The sequence below is a fragment of the Setaria viridis genome, chromosome 5 (genome assembly GCF_005286985.2).
Source record: "Setaria viridis chromosome 5, Setaria_viridis_v4.0, whole genome shotgun sequence".
Taxonomy (NCBI): Eukaryota; Viridiplantae; Streptophyta; class Magnoliopsida; order Poales; family Poaceae; genus Setaria; species Setaria viridis.
The window spans coordinates 37,592,984-37,610,010 of record NC_048267.2 but is presented as its reverse complement, the minus strand read 5'-3'; the positions used below and the strand labels follow the sequence as shown (position 1 = coordinate 37,610,010).

Sequence of the window (17,027 nt, the reverse complement as noted above, 5' to 3'; positions counted from 1 at the left end):
TTTGGGGAGGTTTTGATCGGATCACGAAATGGCCAAACTAGCCCTGGTTCTCGGCCCATACTCCAGGGGGAGACTGGAGAGAGCAGGAGGGGCCTGGGCCCCGGCCCCGGGGGCGAGATGGTCCTTTCGGTGGAGGCCTCGAGGTGGTGTCGCTGTTGCCGTCGGTGGAGGGAGTGGGAGAGGTGGTTTGGTGGCGGAGCATTCGGGATTCGCGACGGGGGATGGGGTGCGGGGTGCGGTGGGCGACTCGCATTCATGGGAGTCAGAAGGGGGATGGCCGTGTGGCACTTCGCTGGGTTCGAGGTTTGGGCGCTCTCCACCGGTTTTCTGGCCGTGCGCCCCCGCGGGTTTGACCACACCACGAAATATGGAACCTGGAAACCTGTCACATTGGATGTTTGATACTAGTTGGGTGTTTGATACTAGTTGGGAGTATTAAATATAGTCTAATTACAAAACTAATTATATAGAGTCTAAATCGCGAGACGAATCTATTAAGCTTAATTAGTTCATGATTTGATAATATGGTGGCTAATGATGGATTAATTAGGTTTAATAGATTCGTTTCGCGAATTAGTATAGAGGTTCTGCAATTAGTTTTATAATTAGCTCATGTTTAGTCCTCCTAATTAGCGTCCGAATATCCGATGTGATCCTACTAAAGTTTAGTAGCTCGCATCCAAACACCGCAATTGAGTAGTATATATCATTGTTTATTTTGGTGGGTGGGGATGAGCAGATCTCTAACTATTTGTTGATGAGTTCGAATTGAGGCTCCATCTAACCTAGAATTGGGGTAAATGGTGAGTTGATGATGCGCCAGGGATATTTAGGCCACAAAATATTGAGATCGGAGGACAGCAATGAGTCATCGGAGAAAAGATTATGTAGCAAAAGAAATGGGGAAGAAGAGTCTACGCAACAAGAAAACATCGTCCGGAACAGTCGATCGCGTCCATCCGTGGCGCCGCTCGTGCAGCCATGCTGCGACGACCGTGAGGCACGTAGACTGCACTGTCAGTACAGAATGACACGTACACCGCCGCTCCGCACGTGGCCGCCGGCGGCTTTCCGCTGACAGCCACACGTCCCCCCAAACGGCCATGTCGTGGACGGCGGCGGAGCTGGAGGAGCACGGCGCGGACCTGCAGGACGCTCTCTGGAGCGCCAAGTGCCTCGCCAACGCCCCGCACCTCACCCGCAAGGTCAGACACTCACCAGCAGCGACAGTTCACGCCACCGTGACCGTTGACACACTGTGGTCATTTACCGTTGCTCGTCGAACCAATCGAGACGACACGATGCACGACCTGCTGCACAGGCACACACTGGTCTAACACCAGACCAAAAATCTTGGCTTTTTTTGTGAGATGCAGGTCCATCCGGACTACCTGGAAGCAGGCGCGAACATCATAACCTCGGCGTCGTACCAGGTGCGCACTCCCCGTCACGTTTCTACGAGATCGCCGTGTACCCTGCTAGGCCTGCGCGTGTTTGTCACGACGGACTGGGTCGCAGGCCACGATCGAGGGGTTCCGGTAGAAGGGCTTCTCGCGGGACGAGGGCGAGGCCCTGCTGCGTCGTGGCGTGCACGTCGCGCAGGAGGCGCGCCGAGCCTTCGTGGAGGGCGACACGAGGGGGCGCTCGGCGCCGCCGGTGCTGGTGGCCGCCTCGGTCGGGAGCTACGGGGCGTACCTGGGCGACGGCTCCGAGTACAGGCACGCACGAAGGCCGCATATGATCCGAGTACAAGGCGTCACTTGCTGTTGAATGTTGATGCAGTGGCGACTACGGCAAGTCGGTCACCAAGGAAGCGCTCAATAGCTTCCACAGGAGGCGGCTGCAGGTGCTGGCGGACGCAGGCCCCGACCTGATCGCGTTCGAGACGATCCCGAACAAGCTCGAGGCGCAGGTAAAACTATTCGTAGCAAATTGGATCTGATTTGTTCAAAATCGTGTGCGTGAGCCCGACCTGCGTTGTAACAATTCTACTCATTCTTCTTAATACAAAGGACTATTCTCGAAAAAAATTAGATCTGATTTGTTCGAATGCTGTCGGTGGTGAGCCTGATGGTGGCGTGGCTGCCCGTGAGCCTGCAGGCCTACGCGGAGCTCCTGTAGGAGAGCGGCATACGGGTCCCGGCCTGGTTCTCGTTCACTTTCAAGGACGGGGTGAACGCGGCGAGCGGGGACCCGATCGCCGAGTGTGCGGCCGTGGCGGAGTCCTGCGAGAGGGTGGCCGCCGTCGGAGTGAACTGCACAGCTCCCAGGCTGATCCACGGGCTCATCCTCTCGATCAAGAAAGTCGTATACATCTCACGCTGCCAGTTTCTACTACTTCCACGTTCTTTTGTACTAATAGCGTTTAGCAGCAGCTGCGTTCTGAACTCGTCGATTTTCAGGTTACGAGCAAACCGATCGTCGTGTACCCGGTACGAGTCGTACAACGCCGAGACCAAAGAATGGGTGGTGCGCCCTCTTGCCTTTGTCACGTACTAACAATGACCAGACCAGAGAATGAACATTTTGCTCTGGTTTGTTCTTCGCAATGACCTGCAAAGCCTTAGGATGTGTTTAGTTGGGCTGTGGTTTTGAAAAGCTGTTATGATATGTGAACCGTGAAAAAGCAGCTGTGAGAAAGTAGCTGTGGCGGAACCGTCCAACTTAAGCTGGTTTAAGTGCGCCTAATCGCCTTTAGAACGACAATTATCCGAGACGCACCTAAAACAGCGTAAGTTCGGTAGTCCGTCGAGTGTCCCTAGGACTCCTCGAAGGATCCACGGCGTGTTTCATCACCATACATCAGGATAATATCCGCGATGGGATAATATCAACAAACATTACATTTTTACATACATAATTAAGAGGTACGAGTTATTACAAGACCTTAAGTTGAGACAAACTTAGTGATGCATAGTTAGACAAGCTCTAAGATTAAACATAAGCAGTTCAGGAGAAGATGCGTCGATAAACTGTTTTCTAGAGTATTGAGAGACTCAGGCCAATACTCTAGGTCTTCGGGGTCTCCTCCTCGGTAGCTTCCTGTGGAGCTTCTGAAAGATAACCACAAGGGGAAAACCCTGAGTACGGGGTACTCAGCAAGTCTTACCCGACTAACCAATATAATAGTTTTTCTTTGGAATGTATGTCAGCCTTTGGGTGTGCTTGGTTGACACGGTTTTTGCCGAAAAAGCTTACTACGAGTGAGGCCTTAGTTTTGTCTTTTAGTTTAGTTAAGTTGTTACCTAACCATTCTAGATGATAACAGAAGTAAAACAATCATAACTGTTAATTCATACAGTACTTGGCAACAGGAGATTTTATATCACATGAGTTATACTACGATGCTCAACAGTGATCAAGTGCATTCATAACCGAGAATTGCGGCGATCCGGATCAATTTACATCCTGCAGGAGAGCACCCCGATCACCAGTATTATACGACTGTCCAGGTCGTACTAACAACCTCTCGATTAGTAAAGTCAATGATTAGGAATACAACTACCCGGATCCAGGGATGCACCCCCACATGGGACCCCACGTCTGGCCCGATCTCCATGTGAGTTTTCAGGCTACACCCCTGCCAATCTCCAGCACGTCAAATGCGGGTACGAAGCATTCCTGATCATAGAGTTTACTAATCTACTGGGCTTTACTGGTCCCATACCCAGTAAGTGATCAGATGTTATCACTTGATCAGCAGTTAAGACATGAATCGGGCCTTAACCAGATTAATCTAGCAGACAGAACTATATCTCTAGCTTCTGTCCGTTTCATACTTCAAACTATCCTTCCTAAGCAACATATATGACTTCAAAGTTTTCCTTAAGGTTGGTAAACCAAGTATGTAAGCAAGTAAGCAATTCTAGACTTGGGTAGTTTCTAGGATTCGAACAAGTGGCAAAGATGTCCTTAATTCAAGGCATGATCATACTCAAGAAATATGTTTCATTCAACTCCTAGACCTAGTGCATACAATAAACAAATAACCTATAACTAGTCACATGAAATATCGACTCTAAAATAGATAGGTATAAATGCACCGGGGCTTGCCTTGATCGTTAAAAAGATTAGTAGACGCCGACGGATTTGCATCACAGGGAACAAATTCAAATACTTCGTCGGACTCCAAGGGTCCTTCTGAAAATTCCCAGTAATCTTTTTCCGGTGCTTCTGGATCTACGTCATATATACATGCAGGGGTTAGAATGCAAACTTTTTGAATGACAGACTATACAACTTTCCTCTATGATAAAGTTGCAAGCCAACAAGGACTATACGACTTATCACGATAAAGTTGTAAGTCAACACATAAAAGAAATCTAAAAAGATTAACCTGTATATTTATTTTTCTTATTTTTAACCCTTCCTATAACTTTTCTTTTAATCTTTGAGAAGTGGTAATTATTTTCTAACTTGAAAATCTAATTTCTTATGGTTTAAGGATTATTTGTGATTGATAAAGCATTATTCATATTTTATACATTTTATAAATATTAAGTATTTATTTAATTACCTTAAAAGGAAGGCATTAAATAAATACCCAAATTTTTATTATTTTCCTAGGGTGTAAAAATTTTAATGCATAAAGGAAAATAAAACAAGCCTAACAAAATTGGTTTCACTAATTTTGGACACTCCTACAAATTTCTATGATTAAAATGGTGTAAAACGAATTTAAACGGATTATTTTGCTAAAGAAATCTAACTTTTCCCGAAAATTCCCCCGGAAAAACTTTTCTTACTCACCCCCGCGCTACCCTCTCTCACGAAACACCGGACCCCACAGCGCGGACCCCACCTTCCTATTCATTCTACCCGCCGGCCTTACTCCTCCTTCCGACGGGCCCCGCGGGCCGATTTCTTCTTTTCTTTCCTTTAGCAGCCCAGCACCGGCCCACGGCCCTTCTTTCTTTTTCTTCCTTTTCCACGTGACGCCGGCCTGCGTCGCTGCTCTGGGCCTCCGGCCTTTTCTCTTTCGGTCACCCGCGCGCGTGCCACTGGGCCTCAACGCGCCGGCCCACAGACGGCCGCACCGCTTCGGCCTGCGCTTCCCCCCCCGTTTTCTCTCTCTGACACGCGGGCCCGAGCGCCCGGCTCCTTCTTCTTCCTCCCGCCAAAAGCGTGACCGGGACAGGGGGCGGCGCGACTCGCCGGCCGGCGCCCTCCCGGTGGCGGGACCAGGCGACAACACCAACCTGAGACCTATACGACCTCGTGCGCGGCAACAGCTTCCCCGGAGATGGCCGGAGCCATCCCCTCCACGGCAACGGGCGGCAACACCCACGGCCGGTGGTGACTACTCACGACAACGGCATAACCTACTCAAACATCTACCCCGACACCATCCTAGGACCCTAAGGACTCGACTATGACTACTCAAGAAGGAAGAGAGACAGCGCGAGGGGGTTCTCACCGTGAGCGGGCGGCGCGACGGCGGCGGACAGAAGCGGCGGCGATACAAGGTGTGACGGCGAAGAAGCTGGGCAACAAGTTGGTAAGGTTACTGGTGGGGTGTAGGTGGAGGTGTGGACGGAAGGAATCGACGGGAGCGGCGGTGTGGCGGTGGAATTTTGCTCGGCGGCGGTGCTTGACAGAAGAGGCGCTGGCGGCAGTAAAAAGAATGGCGGTGAAAACGGCGGCGCGGGAGCGGTAGTTATTCAAGCGTTCACCGTGCGCATGGGCGACACCGTGGCCTACCCGTAGGCTTATGTGGTGAGGAGGTGGCCTAGTCGTCGTGCTGGCAAGCTATCGGAAGCGGCGGCGGCGACACGCCATGGTGCTCAGTCACCGCTCTTCTGGCGCCCGCGATCTTCAGAAGCAAATCGTGGTTGATCTTTGATCCAACGGCACACCGATGCTTAAAGAAAGTTACAGATAAACTTGAATTTTCCATCTTTTGTTTTGGCTCCATCCCGAGATAATCATCAAACCGGTGGAATTTGGAGATGTTGCTCGAATTGATTCTGAATCGACTGAATCAAAGGTTCAGTTCGTCAGTTATCGACAGTAGTGTCGATCTCAACTTGTCAATCCAATTCAGTGGCCTGAAGCTAGTTTTTCCAATCCAACTTCTACTCAAACATGTTCCATTATGTCCCAGTGTTCCATTTTGCTCATGAACAAGTATCTCTTTTGATTTAAATAGCTCTGAATTCAAGCTCCAAGTTATTGCCTTGCTGCTGTCCAGACTTAGAAAAATTCAGAGTTTTCAGTTACTTGTGATTTTGTGCTGACTTTGAGCTTGGGTTTGACTTCCTTCTTGTTATTGATCCTGGCCAACAACACCCAGATCTTGTAGTCCAAGGTTCACACTTCAATATAGTGTAGTTGTCTTGATGCACTTATTTGCAAATTTTTCCAGAATTCAATTTCCAAAACAGACTCTGAAGCTGTTTTTCTGGAACTCTATTTTCGGACGATGAACAGTACGTCCTTTTCTTTTTCTTTTCTCTGATTCTTCTGAGAGATTTAGCACTAGCTTAGTTCCAAATTTTTGATCCTTCAGTCCTAAATACTCTTACACTTGTATTCCACACATTTGACAAATTTTTCTGAATTTCAAATTTGAAATTCAAATTTCGGTCAAAATTTGGCCGAATTTGACCTTTTTGCCATTTTTCCTTTTTTTTTCTTTTGGATTTCCTTCTGAATTTTTCATGATTACTATATTATTTCAAATGGTATTTATTACAGTAGCTGTGGAAAAAGCAGAAGACCGTTTGGTTAGAGCAGCTGTGGCTTTTGAATAAACTGTTGAGTGGACCCTACGTGTCATCCATGGTTTACCTCACTCAACTCTCTCCCTCTCTCACTGACAAGCAGGTCCTGCTCTCCTTCCTTTCCTTCACATTCTCCCTACTCCCCGTCACGCTCCTCTCCCACAACCGGCGAGGCCGTCCCCTTCCCCGCCATCCTCTCCCGGGTCCGCGCGCTCGCCGCCGCGCTCCGTGCCCGCCTAGGTGTCTCCCGCGGCGACGTCGCCTTTGTCCTCGCGCCCCGCAGCCTCCACATCCCCATGCTCTACTACGCGCTCGGCCGTCGGCGCCATCGTGTCCCCAGCCAATCCGGCCCTCACCGCCGCAAGATCTCTGGCCTCGTCGTGCTCTCCGGTCCCTCCATCGCCTTTGCCGTCAAGGCCACCACAGGCAAGCTCCCTCTCGGCCAACACCACCTTCTCGCCAACATCCGTCACCGACGCGACGCTGCACGTCATCGTCAGGCGCGAAGGCCGACATGAGCGGGAGTGGCGGCATCTGCGAGAGCGAGTTCGAGAGGCTGCGGCGGGACTGGGAGGCGCTGGCGCTGGAGCTGGCGAGGCGCTGTAGCAAGAATGGGTGGTGCGCCCTCTTGCCTTTGTCACATACTAACAATGACCAGAACAGAGAATGAACATTTTGCTCTTGTTTGTTCTTCGCAATGACCTGCAAAGCCTCAGGATGGGTTTAAGTGGGCTGTGGTTTTTGAAAAGCTGTTATGATCTGTGGACCGTGAAAAAGCAGCTGTGAGAAAGTAGTTGTGGAAAAAGCAGAAGACCGTTTGGTTAGAGCAGCTGTGGCTTTTGAATAAACTGTTGAGTGGACCCTACGTGTCATCCACGGTTCACCTCACTCAACTCTCTCCCTCTCTCACTGACAAGCAGGTCCTACTCTCCTTCCTTTCCTTCACGTTCTCCCTACTCCCCGTCACGCTCCTCTCCCACAACCGGCGAGGCCGTCCCCTTCCCCGCCATCCTCTCCCGGGTCCGCGCGCTCGCCGCCGCGCTCCGTGCCCGCCTAGGCGTCTCCCGCGGCGACGTCGCCTTTGTCCTCGCGCCCCGCAGCCTCCACATCCCCATGCTCTACTACGCGCTCAGCCGTCGGCGCCATCGTGTCCCCAGCCAATCCGGCCCTCACTGCCGGCAAGATCTCTGGCCTCGTCGTGCTCTCCGGTCCCTCCATCGCCTTTGCCGTCAAGGCCACCACAGGCAAGCTCCCTCTCGGCCAACGCCACCTTCTCGCCAACATCCGTCGTTGGCGCGACACTGCACGTCATCGTCAGGCGCGAAGGCCGACATGAGCGGGAGTGGCGGCATCTGCGAGAGCGAGTTCGAGAGGCTGCGGCGGGACTGGGAGGCGCTGGCGCTGGAGCTGGCGAGGCGCTGTTGCAGGAGGCCCGCGCGCAACTGCTGGACATGGAGTGCCGCGGAAAGGAGCAGTGCACGGCCTTCCTAGCGCGCACCGTCGGGAACCCGGCCTTCCTCGATGGTCTGCTGGCGCGTCGTGGCCGCGCGCCCGTGGAGGTTGGCAGGAAGCGGCGGCGGCTCGACGCCTCCGTTGCGGCCGCGTCGGACGCCGCGGACGTTTTCACGTTCGAGGAGCTGGCGCAGGCGGCGGTGCAACGCAGAGGAGTCGGGGCGCTGCGGGTGGTTGGGGGCGTCCGGGGGCAGTGGGGGGTTTGTTGTGCGGAGGAGGCGGACAGATGTGCGGGAGAAGAAATAGAATGAGGGAGGAAACAAACGAGTATGTTCATAACCAATGGTAAGTGGGTAATTTTTTCTCAAAAATACTTAAAGGGGAAATGTGCTTTTAGTTTTGTAACAAAATAAAAAGTAACTTTTAGTCTAAAGCACATGTGACTTTTAAACTATTTGCTTACCTTTGGTTTTTTTAAAATTAAAGTCCAACCAAACGTACCCCTCACGCCTCGGCGTTGCAGGACTTCGTGTCGTGCGTCGGCGAGTGGAGGAAGGCGGGCGCCGCGCTCATCGGTGGGTGTTGCAGGACGAGCCCGCCACGGTGCGGGCCATCGCGCGGGCGCTGCGCGAAGCGGACGCCGACGAGTACGATGATGTCCCCGCCGTGGCCGTGCTCTGACGTTTCATTTCTTCGATTGCCGGTAGAGGCTGTAGAGGGCGCGTCCTTAAGATGTTTCTTTGTCGCAATAAAATGCAATCTGGAACGTTTAAAATGCGATATGGATCGGATGTTCTGAAATGTTAGGACTAAGGTTGGTTGTTCCATCTTTCACCCGGTATGACTTCAAGTCATAACAGGCTGCAATTTCACTCAATTCGAATGCTCGGTGCGGATTCACATGCTTAACCAGCACAGTCGCACGAGATAGAACCGAAAGAAAAGGAATAACGCATCGTTTCGCAAACTACACAACCATCTTCATTTTGTCAAAATATACCTTTTCCAATCTACCGGGGCCAACATAAGTACATAAATTAAATTTTCAGGTGTAAGAAGGGAGCTACAGTAACCCTGTGTGCGAATCAAACATTTTTTAACAAGGCGCACGCGAATCCTCTTGTAAAACTCTGACGACGACCTCAACCGTAGCACTACGGCCCAACAAAGGCCTCGATTTTGCATCCTGTTGATCGACCTGAAACAAGACTTCTGATGATTGTGATCGTTGTTTCTGTGAAATTACCGGTCACCACCCATGCCTCCGAACATTCCTCCCATCTCCTTTGATCCCATCTGTTTCATCAGTGACTGCAGACCACCCATGCCACCAATCTGCTTCAGCATCTGCGGCGGAAGGACCTTGCTCATGTGCTGAACATTCATGTTGCGGGACAGTGCACTCATCTCTCCTTTCTTTGGGATCTTGAGCCCCTTCATCTTGCCCCAGATTTTAGCAAGCCGCTTGTACTCTTCTAGCATGTCCATGACATCCCTGACAGGCCGGCCAGAACCCCGGGCAATCCGAATAATCCGTGACTCGGTCATTAGCTTTGGATTTGTGCTGTCAAGCTCTGAGAAGAAAATGGTTATATGAACACAACATCTACAATATTGACCCAGTAATTTCTGTATGGAAGTAATTTCTGTATGGAACACAACATCCACAACTTACCAGCATCTGTCATGGAATCCATCATCGTCATGTACCGCTTAATCTTAGCCTGACTTTCCTTCTCATGCCCTTTTGGCATCAATTCAGAGCTAAACCCGGGCAACATAGAGAATACCTGAAAATAATTCAAAATGAAAACTGTATTTGAGAGATGACCCTTGATCATGATGATGTAAGGAACGAATCCTCTATTACTGCCATTCTAAAAAACATTATTGAAATGAATCCATTACTCTGTTGGTTTTGATAAGATGTTCAAGAAATTTCAGGACTAAACGTAGCTAACCTGGCCAATAGGACCCATTTTCAAAATGTTCTGGAACTGCTCATACATAAGCCTGAGAGTAAAGCTTCCTTCAGACAGTTTCTGCAGAAGTTCAGGTTGTTGATCGGTAGGTACCACTTCATGAATCTTGTCCATAAAGCCTGACCAGTCTCCCATACCTGTGAATTACACAAAGAAAGCTTAACAGAGGGTAACACACCAATAAAGTAGGAAAACAAACACCTTTATATTTTCACTGACCTAACAGGCGACTAACAAATGGCTTCACATCAAAAACTTCAAACTCATCAATGTGTTCTCCAGTTCCAATAAATATAACGGGACTTTTCGTTGCTGCAACCCTGAAAATAAACAAGGATGCAAGACATGTTAAGTTCCACATATGTTTTGAAATGTGACTCTGATGTACAAGTACTTTCAATGAGGTATCCTAAATGCGTGTGCATGAAGGGAAAAACCTTGTTACACAAACAGAACAAACTAAAGATAGTGTTCTGCATACAGTCACTCTAGCTCAAGCTGCATTTATTCTTGGCAAAATGTGATATGATGTAGCTGTTTAAAAAGTAATTCTATCTCATAATCCCATCCGGAATCTTCATTCATTGAACTGAGTTTTCATGGTTGGGTACTCATTACATCACTTATCTAGAGTGAAAGTGTGGAATTATCTGTGCAAAATGCACCCTGACTATAGCAAAGGTAACAAAGATTCCAATTGAGAGCATTTACTCCAGATTCTTTGGAAATAATTCTTCAAAGCCACAAAAGAGAAAATCACCAAGACGGTATTGCAACAAAAGGAAGAGAATACTCACGCGCTAAGAGCGCCACCTCCTTTCGCATGACCATCCATTTTTGTAATAATCACAGCACCAACAGAAACACTTTGTTTAAATGCTTGTGCCTGATCAAATGCAGCCTGACCAATACTACTGTCCATCACAAATATTACCAAGTCTGGTTTCTGCAGGAAAACACAAGAATGGAAGTGAAATTTTGCTAGGTTTCATGGCATTGCTGAAAGCCAGAATGTGAGAATTTTGAGCGCACATACAGTTGCTTCTGAAACTTGCCGCATTTCCTCAAAAAGTGCTGCTTCTTGTTTGTGCCTTCCACTTGTATCTACAATAATGAGATCGCAATTTTCTTTCTTGAACCTCTCCACACCCTCAACAGCAATTTTCACTGGATCAGACTCCATGTAGCTGCAAAGAGAGTGTTAGAGAAAACAGAGATGATAATAAGATTTACAAATAACTGAACCTGCGAGTTATAGCACCTTCCATAAAAGGGGATCTTGGCTTTTGTTGCATTTTGTTTTAGCTGATCAAAAGCACCAGCCCTAAATGTATCAGCGCAAACCAGTGCTGGTTTGAATCCTTTCCTCTGATGATAATATGCATATTTTGTACATGTGGTAGTTTTACCAGAACCTGCACGAAAACAACGCCATCTTGTGAGAAGAATGGTGAGCATGCAAGGGATAACAACATATATTGACTCAACGTGATTAAATTTAGGATTTGTCCCATCTTTGCATATGCCATAGAAAGGCCTACGGCATAAGGTATGTTTTTTCTGTGCAACCAATTCAGCCAAAATGAAGATACTTGATGCTATAGCATTGAACCTCATATCAAAGCATCCATCTTCTTGATTTTTCAGATTTAAAACAGCACATATGTACATCTAACACCTTAGGCTTCTAGATGTGTCTTCAAGGAAATAACTCAATTTTATCAAGAGATATAAGAACTTATGGTATCGATTGACTACCTCTGCTATATTCAAGAAAGCAGAACATCCACCAAAATTTTATAAAATAGTTAACAATTGCTACTTCCTGATCTATGTAAGAGCTTGACCGCCTTCAATTTATGAGTTGGATTACTGGAGGTGACCAATCTCACTGTGAACATCATTATGCGCTGTAAAATGGTTTGAATAGTTTCATTTAAATTAATTATGGGCCAGGCAATGGCCTATTATTCTAAAAAAAGGAATGAGCAAAGTGCAAAACATTCCAATTAGACTAGATTGCAATAAATCATGTTTTGATAATTCAGGAGCTCTTGAGCAAAGGAAACCATCAGCCAGACTTCACTTGGGCAAATGTGCAATCAGCATGAGGCATTGAGCAGCGAAAAGGAACCAACCTTGCAGACCAACGAACATGACCACGCTTGGCTTGCCCTTTTTGGGGGTGAAGGAAGGCTTCCCGGGATCCAACATGTTGCACAGCTCCGTGAAGACGGCCTACAGTAGCAGCAACAGAGATTAATTGACGCCATCAACGAGAAGCATTGGTTACCCTCCCCCCCCCCCCCCCCCCCCCCCCCCCCCCCAAAAAAAAAAAAGTTACACTGAACTGAAATCCCTCGAAGCTTTCGATGGATTGGGCGGGTGAGGCAACGAAGCACTACGCCCCTACCTGCTGCATGATGCGGCGCTTGTTGGTGCCGGCGGCGAGCGCCTCGAGGTTGACGATGCGCTTGATGTTGGTCTGCATGTCGCGGACCATCTTGAACTGGACATCCGACTGGAGGAGCGCGCGCGAGATCTCGTTGAGGCAGTCGTTGAGCACCTTCTCGTCGATCACCGTGGCGTTGCTCATCTGCGCCAGGGCGCGGGAGATGCTCCCGCCTAGCTGCGCGAGCACCATCTTGCCGGATTGGGGGTGCTCCGATCCCGCTTCCCTTGCCGGTGGTGACTTCCGAGGGCGGGGGAAGAGAGGATTAGGGTTCCGATCAGGGGGACGCTTCTCGCGTGGGAAGGGGATGGGGAAGAGGAGGTTATGGTGACGTGGAGGTGACGGATGGGGTTGGAACGCGGAGAGGACAAAGGTGATTGACGCCTTCTCTCGGCGAAGACCTTTCTTCCGTCGGGGAGTTATGAATTTCTGACTTCTTCTCATTTTCAAGTATAATACAACCTTCTCAATGGATGAAATGTAGAATTATGAATCATGTGATGGTTTCGATCTGTCCATTGGATCACGATGAGATGTATTATATGATGTTGTGATTTTAACTAAGGAGGTGTTTGGATCCATGATTAAAATTTAGTCCCTGTCACATCAAATGTTACTAATTAGTAGTATTAAATATAGGTTAATTACAAAATCAATTGCAGAAATGAAAGCTAATTCAAGATACGAATCTATTAAACCTAATTAGTCCATGATTTGATCATGGATTAAATATGTGCTAATCATAGGTTTAATAGATTCGTCTCGCGAATTAGCCACGACTTATGCAATTAGTTTTATAATTAGTTCACGTTTAGTCCTTCTAATTGGTATGTGATCCGAACTAAAAATTAAAATTAATCCATGGATCAAAATATCCCTAAATTATTTGGAGTACTGCATGGATCTATCTAGAGTGATAAATGTTCATATTAGATATGTTCCATTTTTTTTTTATCGATGGTGTTGCCTTAAGTTTAAATTGTTTTGAAGGTTCCATCATTATCGAGTTTGGCTGCACAGAGCATCCATCCATAAAACATCGACGCCCACATCTAGCACATGTCAAGATAACGAGATATTATTTGCTCTACTCGGTTAGCATTGTCAAATTGAATTGCATGACATCCCACGTAAGAACAGGCAATAGGTGCAAAGAGATTCGCAGCTGATATATGTCACGTAGTAACTACACCCTTTACGCCTTAGGGGTAACTACTCACTTTACGTCTTAGGGGCGTTTGGTTCCAGTTGCTTATTTTTAACATCTGTCACATAGAATATTTAGATACTAATTAGAAGTATTAAACGTAGACTATTTACAAAACCCATTACACAGATGAAGACTAAACAATAAGATGAATCTATCATTACACATATGAAGGCTAAACAATGAGACGAATCTATTAAGCCTAATTACTCCATAATTTGACAATGTGCTGCTACAGTAAACATTTGCTAGAATTAATTAGGCTTAATAGATTCGTCTCGCTATTTAGCCTCCATCCGAGCAAATAGTTTTATAATTAACTCATATTTATTCCTTCTAATTAGCCTCCGAATATTTGATGTGACACGGATTAAACTTTAGCTCGGGGAACCAATCGCCCCCTTAGTAGTGAGACAATTTCTCATATACCATCAAAATTTATTAAAATTCTCTATTTGCCATCGAAATGGTTTCATCCTGTGCTACTACTTAATTTTTCTTTTTCTCCTGTGTCATAACAAAATTTTCCTTTTCTCCTGTGCCATAACAAAGTGTAAAAACGGCAAACGGAGTACAGAAACTTCTCCCGGACTTCACGAGTGCCAGTACCAGAGCTCCGGAAGTAATATCGTGTCATACACGATGACGAACCATTCGATTTTAGTAGGCCTATGATGAAAACCAGTAGTATACCAAAACTAGTAAGCAAAAGGAGGAGAGGTCCTCCGTTATGAGTTTTATGACAATGAGGTTCTCAAGCGTCTGTTATAAAGCACTGGCTTAAGAATCGCGACAGTTTCACTTCCACCGTATAGCGCAGTTCTGTCTACAATCTACCAGATAATGGCGAGGGCTCTCCAGATATGCAAAGCATGCATCAAAAAAGATGCAAGCTCACAATTAAATGAGAGAGGACCTGCAAATTTAGATTAAGTAATAGCTGAAATGTCGTTCACTCCTACATCAGATGACACTATATTTATTTCAACGTCCATAAGATGATCCTTTCAGCTAAATTCAGAAAAAGCGAAACAAAATGAAAGAGAGCAGGTTTCTTGCATCTGCAAGAATAAGAACATCACTCCGAGACATAACGCTTGCGGCACAGGGAGCAAATCTAACGCTTGTCCAACTCGCTGTGTTGGCTGACGGTCCTTTGCATTGCAGCTAGAATAGTCCTTCCCCTGCCACAACAAAAGGTTGTTGTGATGATGTTTCGTGAATCGTGATGAACACATGCTACACATGAATCTGTTTTTTATGAACAAAACCTTAGGCAATTAGGTTCCCACTTTCCAAATTCATGAGAAATCATAGTACCCAGTCAGTGCTGAATTACTGGCTGATAAACATGGAGCGAGTTTGCTAGTCTATAAGCAAAAGGAACACAGATAAACATTTCCAACTGCAATGTTGCCTAGTTGCTGATCATAAATAAGAACTGATAATGATACATATGTTCTGTACGTGTCCATATGGAACATAAAACCTTTTAGATGCAAACTGGACTTACTTAATTCCTCTAATGATTTGCTGACATCACCTTCCCCTGACTGAAGCAAGCGTATTTTGCCTGCACAAATAATATTTTTATAAACTATAAATCATACAATAGAAACGAACAAAACTTAGAGCTTTGAAATTCTAAAATGGACAACAATGGCATCAATTCAGAATCAACAGGAACAAGGTACATTGATATAAGTGAAAATATATAGGCTGCATAAGGCGGATGTGTGGTGTACAGTAAGGAAAACATAGTTAGCACAAAAATTTCATTTCCAGTAAACAATATAGCCAACCAGGGATAAATTAACTCCATATGAGTTAAGTCATTTTTGCAATAGAATGATGTTACAGGGAAAAAAGGACAGCTGACACTTGAATGGAAATTAACATACCATCACGTCGCAAACAGATCTCTGGTATATTTTTCACTTGATCATTGACACTGTCACTGTAGACTCTAGTCTCGATATCACCCTCAACAAAGACTGCAGAACTGAAATAACGCATGGTTATAACAACTTTGTACCAGTAAAACTGACGCTCTGAACTAAAGTTCTGATTTCATATCATGCAGAAGACAAAAAAATCCTATGATTTATATCACATACTTCTTAACCAACTTCTGAACAGCATATGCACCAAGCTCCTCATTATGGACAGCTATTCGATGCCACTGAGCTGGCATTGGCAAGTTATCGGCTACTATCCTCTGGTCAAACATACCAGCTGTCCCAACAGTAAATACAGTTACCGTATGCCCATTCCTTAATTTTTTCTGCACAGGCACTTGTCCAACTTTGCCACAAATAATTGCCTGGCAAGAACGAATTATGTAAATGAGTCAAATTCCTCCACTGTAAACTAAAGTATGAATAACTGCTCTTGTAGAATGTATCAATTACCCGGTATACACCACGGAATTGGTATTCCTTATTTTTCCTAGGACCTTTAAAATCATCATCATCTTTGCCACCCATGCCAAACTTCTCATTGAGATCAGAAAAAGATACAGTGGAGCTGAATGCTCGTGATTTAATGTAAAGATCTATAGAAAAGAAACAATAACGTAGCAGTCATTTTATGCCATTTTTTTGTAGCAGCATGTAAATTTAAATTGCGAGCCTCTTCTGTGAAGAGAAAGGAACTACACACCAGCTGAGCTGCACTGTCCTAGGAGCCTCTTCAGGCTTAAGCCCTTCAAAAGTCTTGTGCCCATGCTAAGTCTACACACATGGATATAATCGACATTCAGCCAAAGGTGAAATGTACTCAATTTGACCTACCAAATTCCCTACAAACTTACCGCGAGAAATGAAATTGGGATTAAACTCACTCGAAAGATCCACCCAAGCAAGTTAGGGTTCCTTACCAGTGGAAGAAGTCTAAAATCTGATGGATCACCACTCCACGGCAGCTCAGTAGCAGAAAATGGAGGAGGAGGAGCAGGTTGACCACGAGGTGGGGTGAGAACTGAGTGGTGTGGTGGCCTGGCGCGCTTCGATGGCTGGAGGCGCGGTTCGACGGCGCGGGCGAGGAAAAGGACGACGGCGTCGCGGATTCGCGGTAAGCGGTAGAGGCATCATTCGCGTCGAGGTAGGTCTACTGCTGGGTCTTGGGCTGGGCCTAGAATGATCCAGAAGCCCAAGATGGTTTTAGTATTTCCAGAAGGAAATTTGCATTCATCTCCGTTTACAAATTACACC

At 46.6% G+C, this 17,027-nt stretch overlaps 2 protein-coding genes and 1 pseudogene across 2 annotated transcripts; 1 reads left to right on the top strand and 2 right to left on the bottom strand.

The window, feature by feature from the left end:
* The first annotated feature begins 1,103 nt into the window (after positions 1-1,103).
* LOC117856511 (homocysteine S-methyltransferase 4-like) lies at positions 1,104-9,039 on the top strand (annotated as a pseudogene).
* A 93-nt stretch (positions 9,040-9,132) lies between these two features.
* LOC117858283 (signal recognition particle subunit SRP54 2) lies at positions 9,133-12,976 on the bottom strand. Its single transcript, XM_034741324.2, has 9 exons — positions 12,570-12,976; positions 12,295-12,394; positions 11,418-11,571; positions 11,193-11,343; positions 10,954-11,102; positions 10,376-10,476; positions 10,136-10,293; positions 9,850-9,964; positions 9,133-9,748 (listed from the first exon to the last, which is right to left on the bottom strand). The coding sequence occupies exons 1-9, from the start codon at positions 12,798-12,800 to the stop codon at positions 9,417-9,419; spliced, it is 1,491 nt and encodes a 496-aa protein (XP_034597215.1). The 5' UTR covers positions 12,801-12,976; the 3' UTR covers positions 9,133-9,416.
* Positions 12,977-14,720: 1,744 nt separating this feature from the next.
* LOC117858635 (single-stranded DNA-binding protein, mitochondrial) lies at positions 14,721-16,929 on the bottom strand. The gene is made up of 7 exons (XM_034741748.2): positions 16,694-16,929; positions 16,477-16,547; positions 16,227-16,369; positions 15,933-16,138; positions 15,717-15,817; positions 15,329-15,388; positions 14,721-14,999 (listed from the first exon to the last, which is right to left on the bottom strand). Exons 2-7 carry the CDS (start codon positions 16,538-16,540, stop codon positions 14,983-14,985), a joined length of 591 nt encoding a protein of 196 aa, XP_034597639.1. The 5' UTR covers positions 16,541-16,547; positions 16,694-16,929; the 3' UTR covers positions 14,721-14,982.
* Between the last annotated feature and the right edge of the window lie 98 nt (positions 16,930-17,027).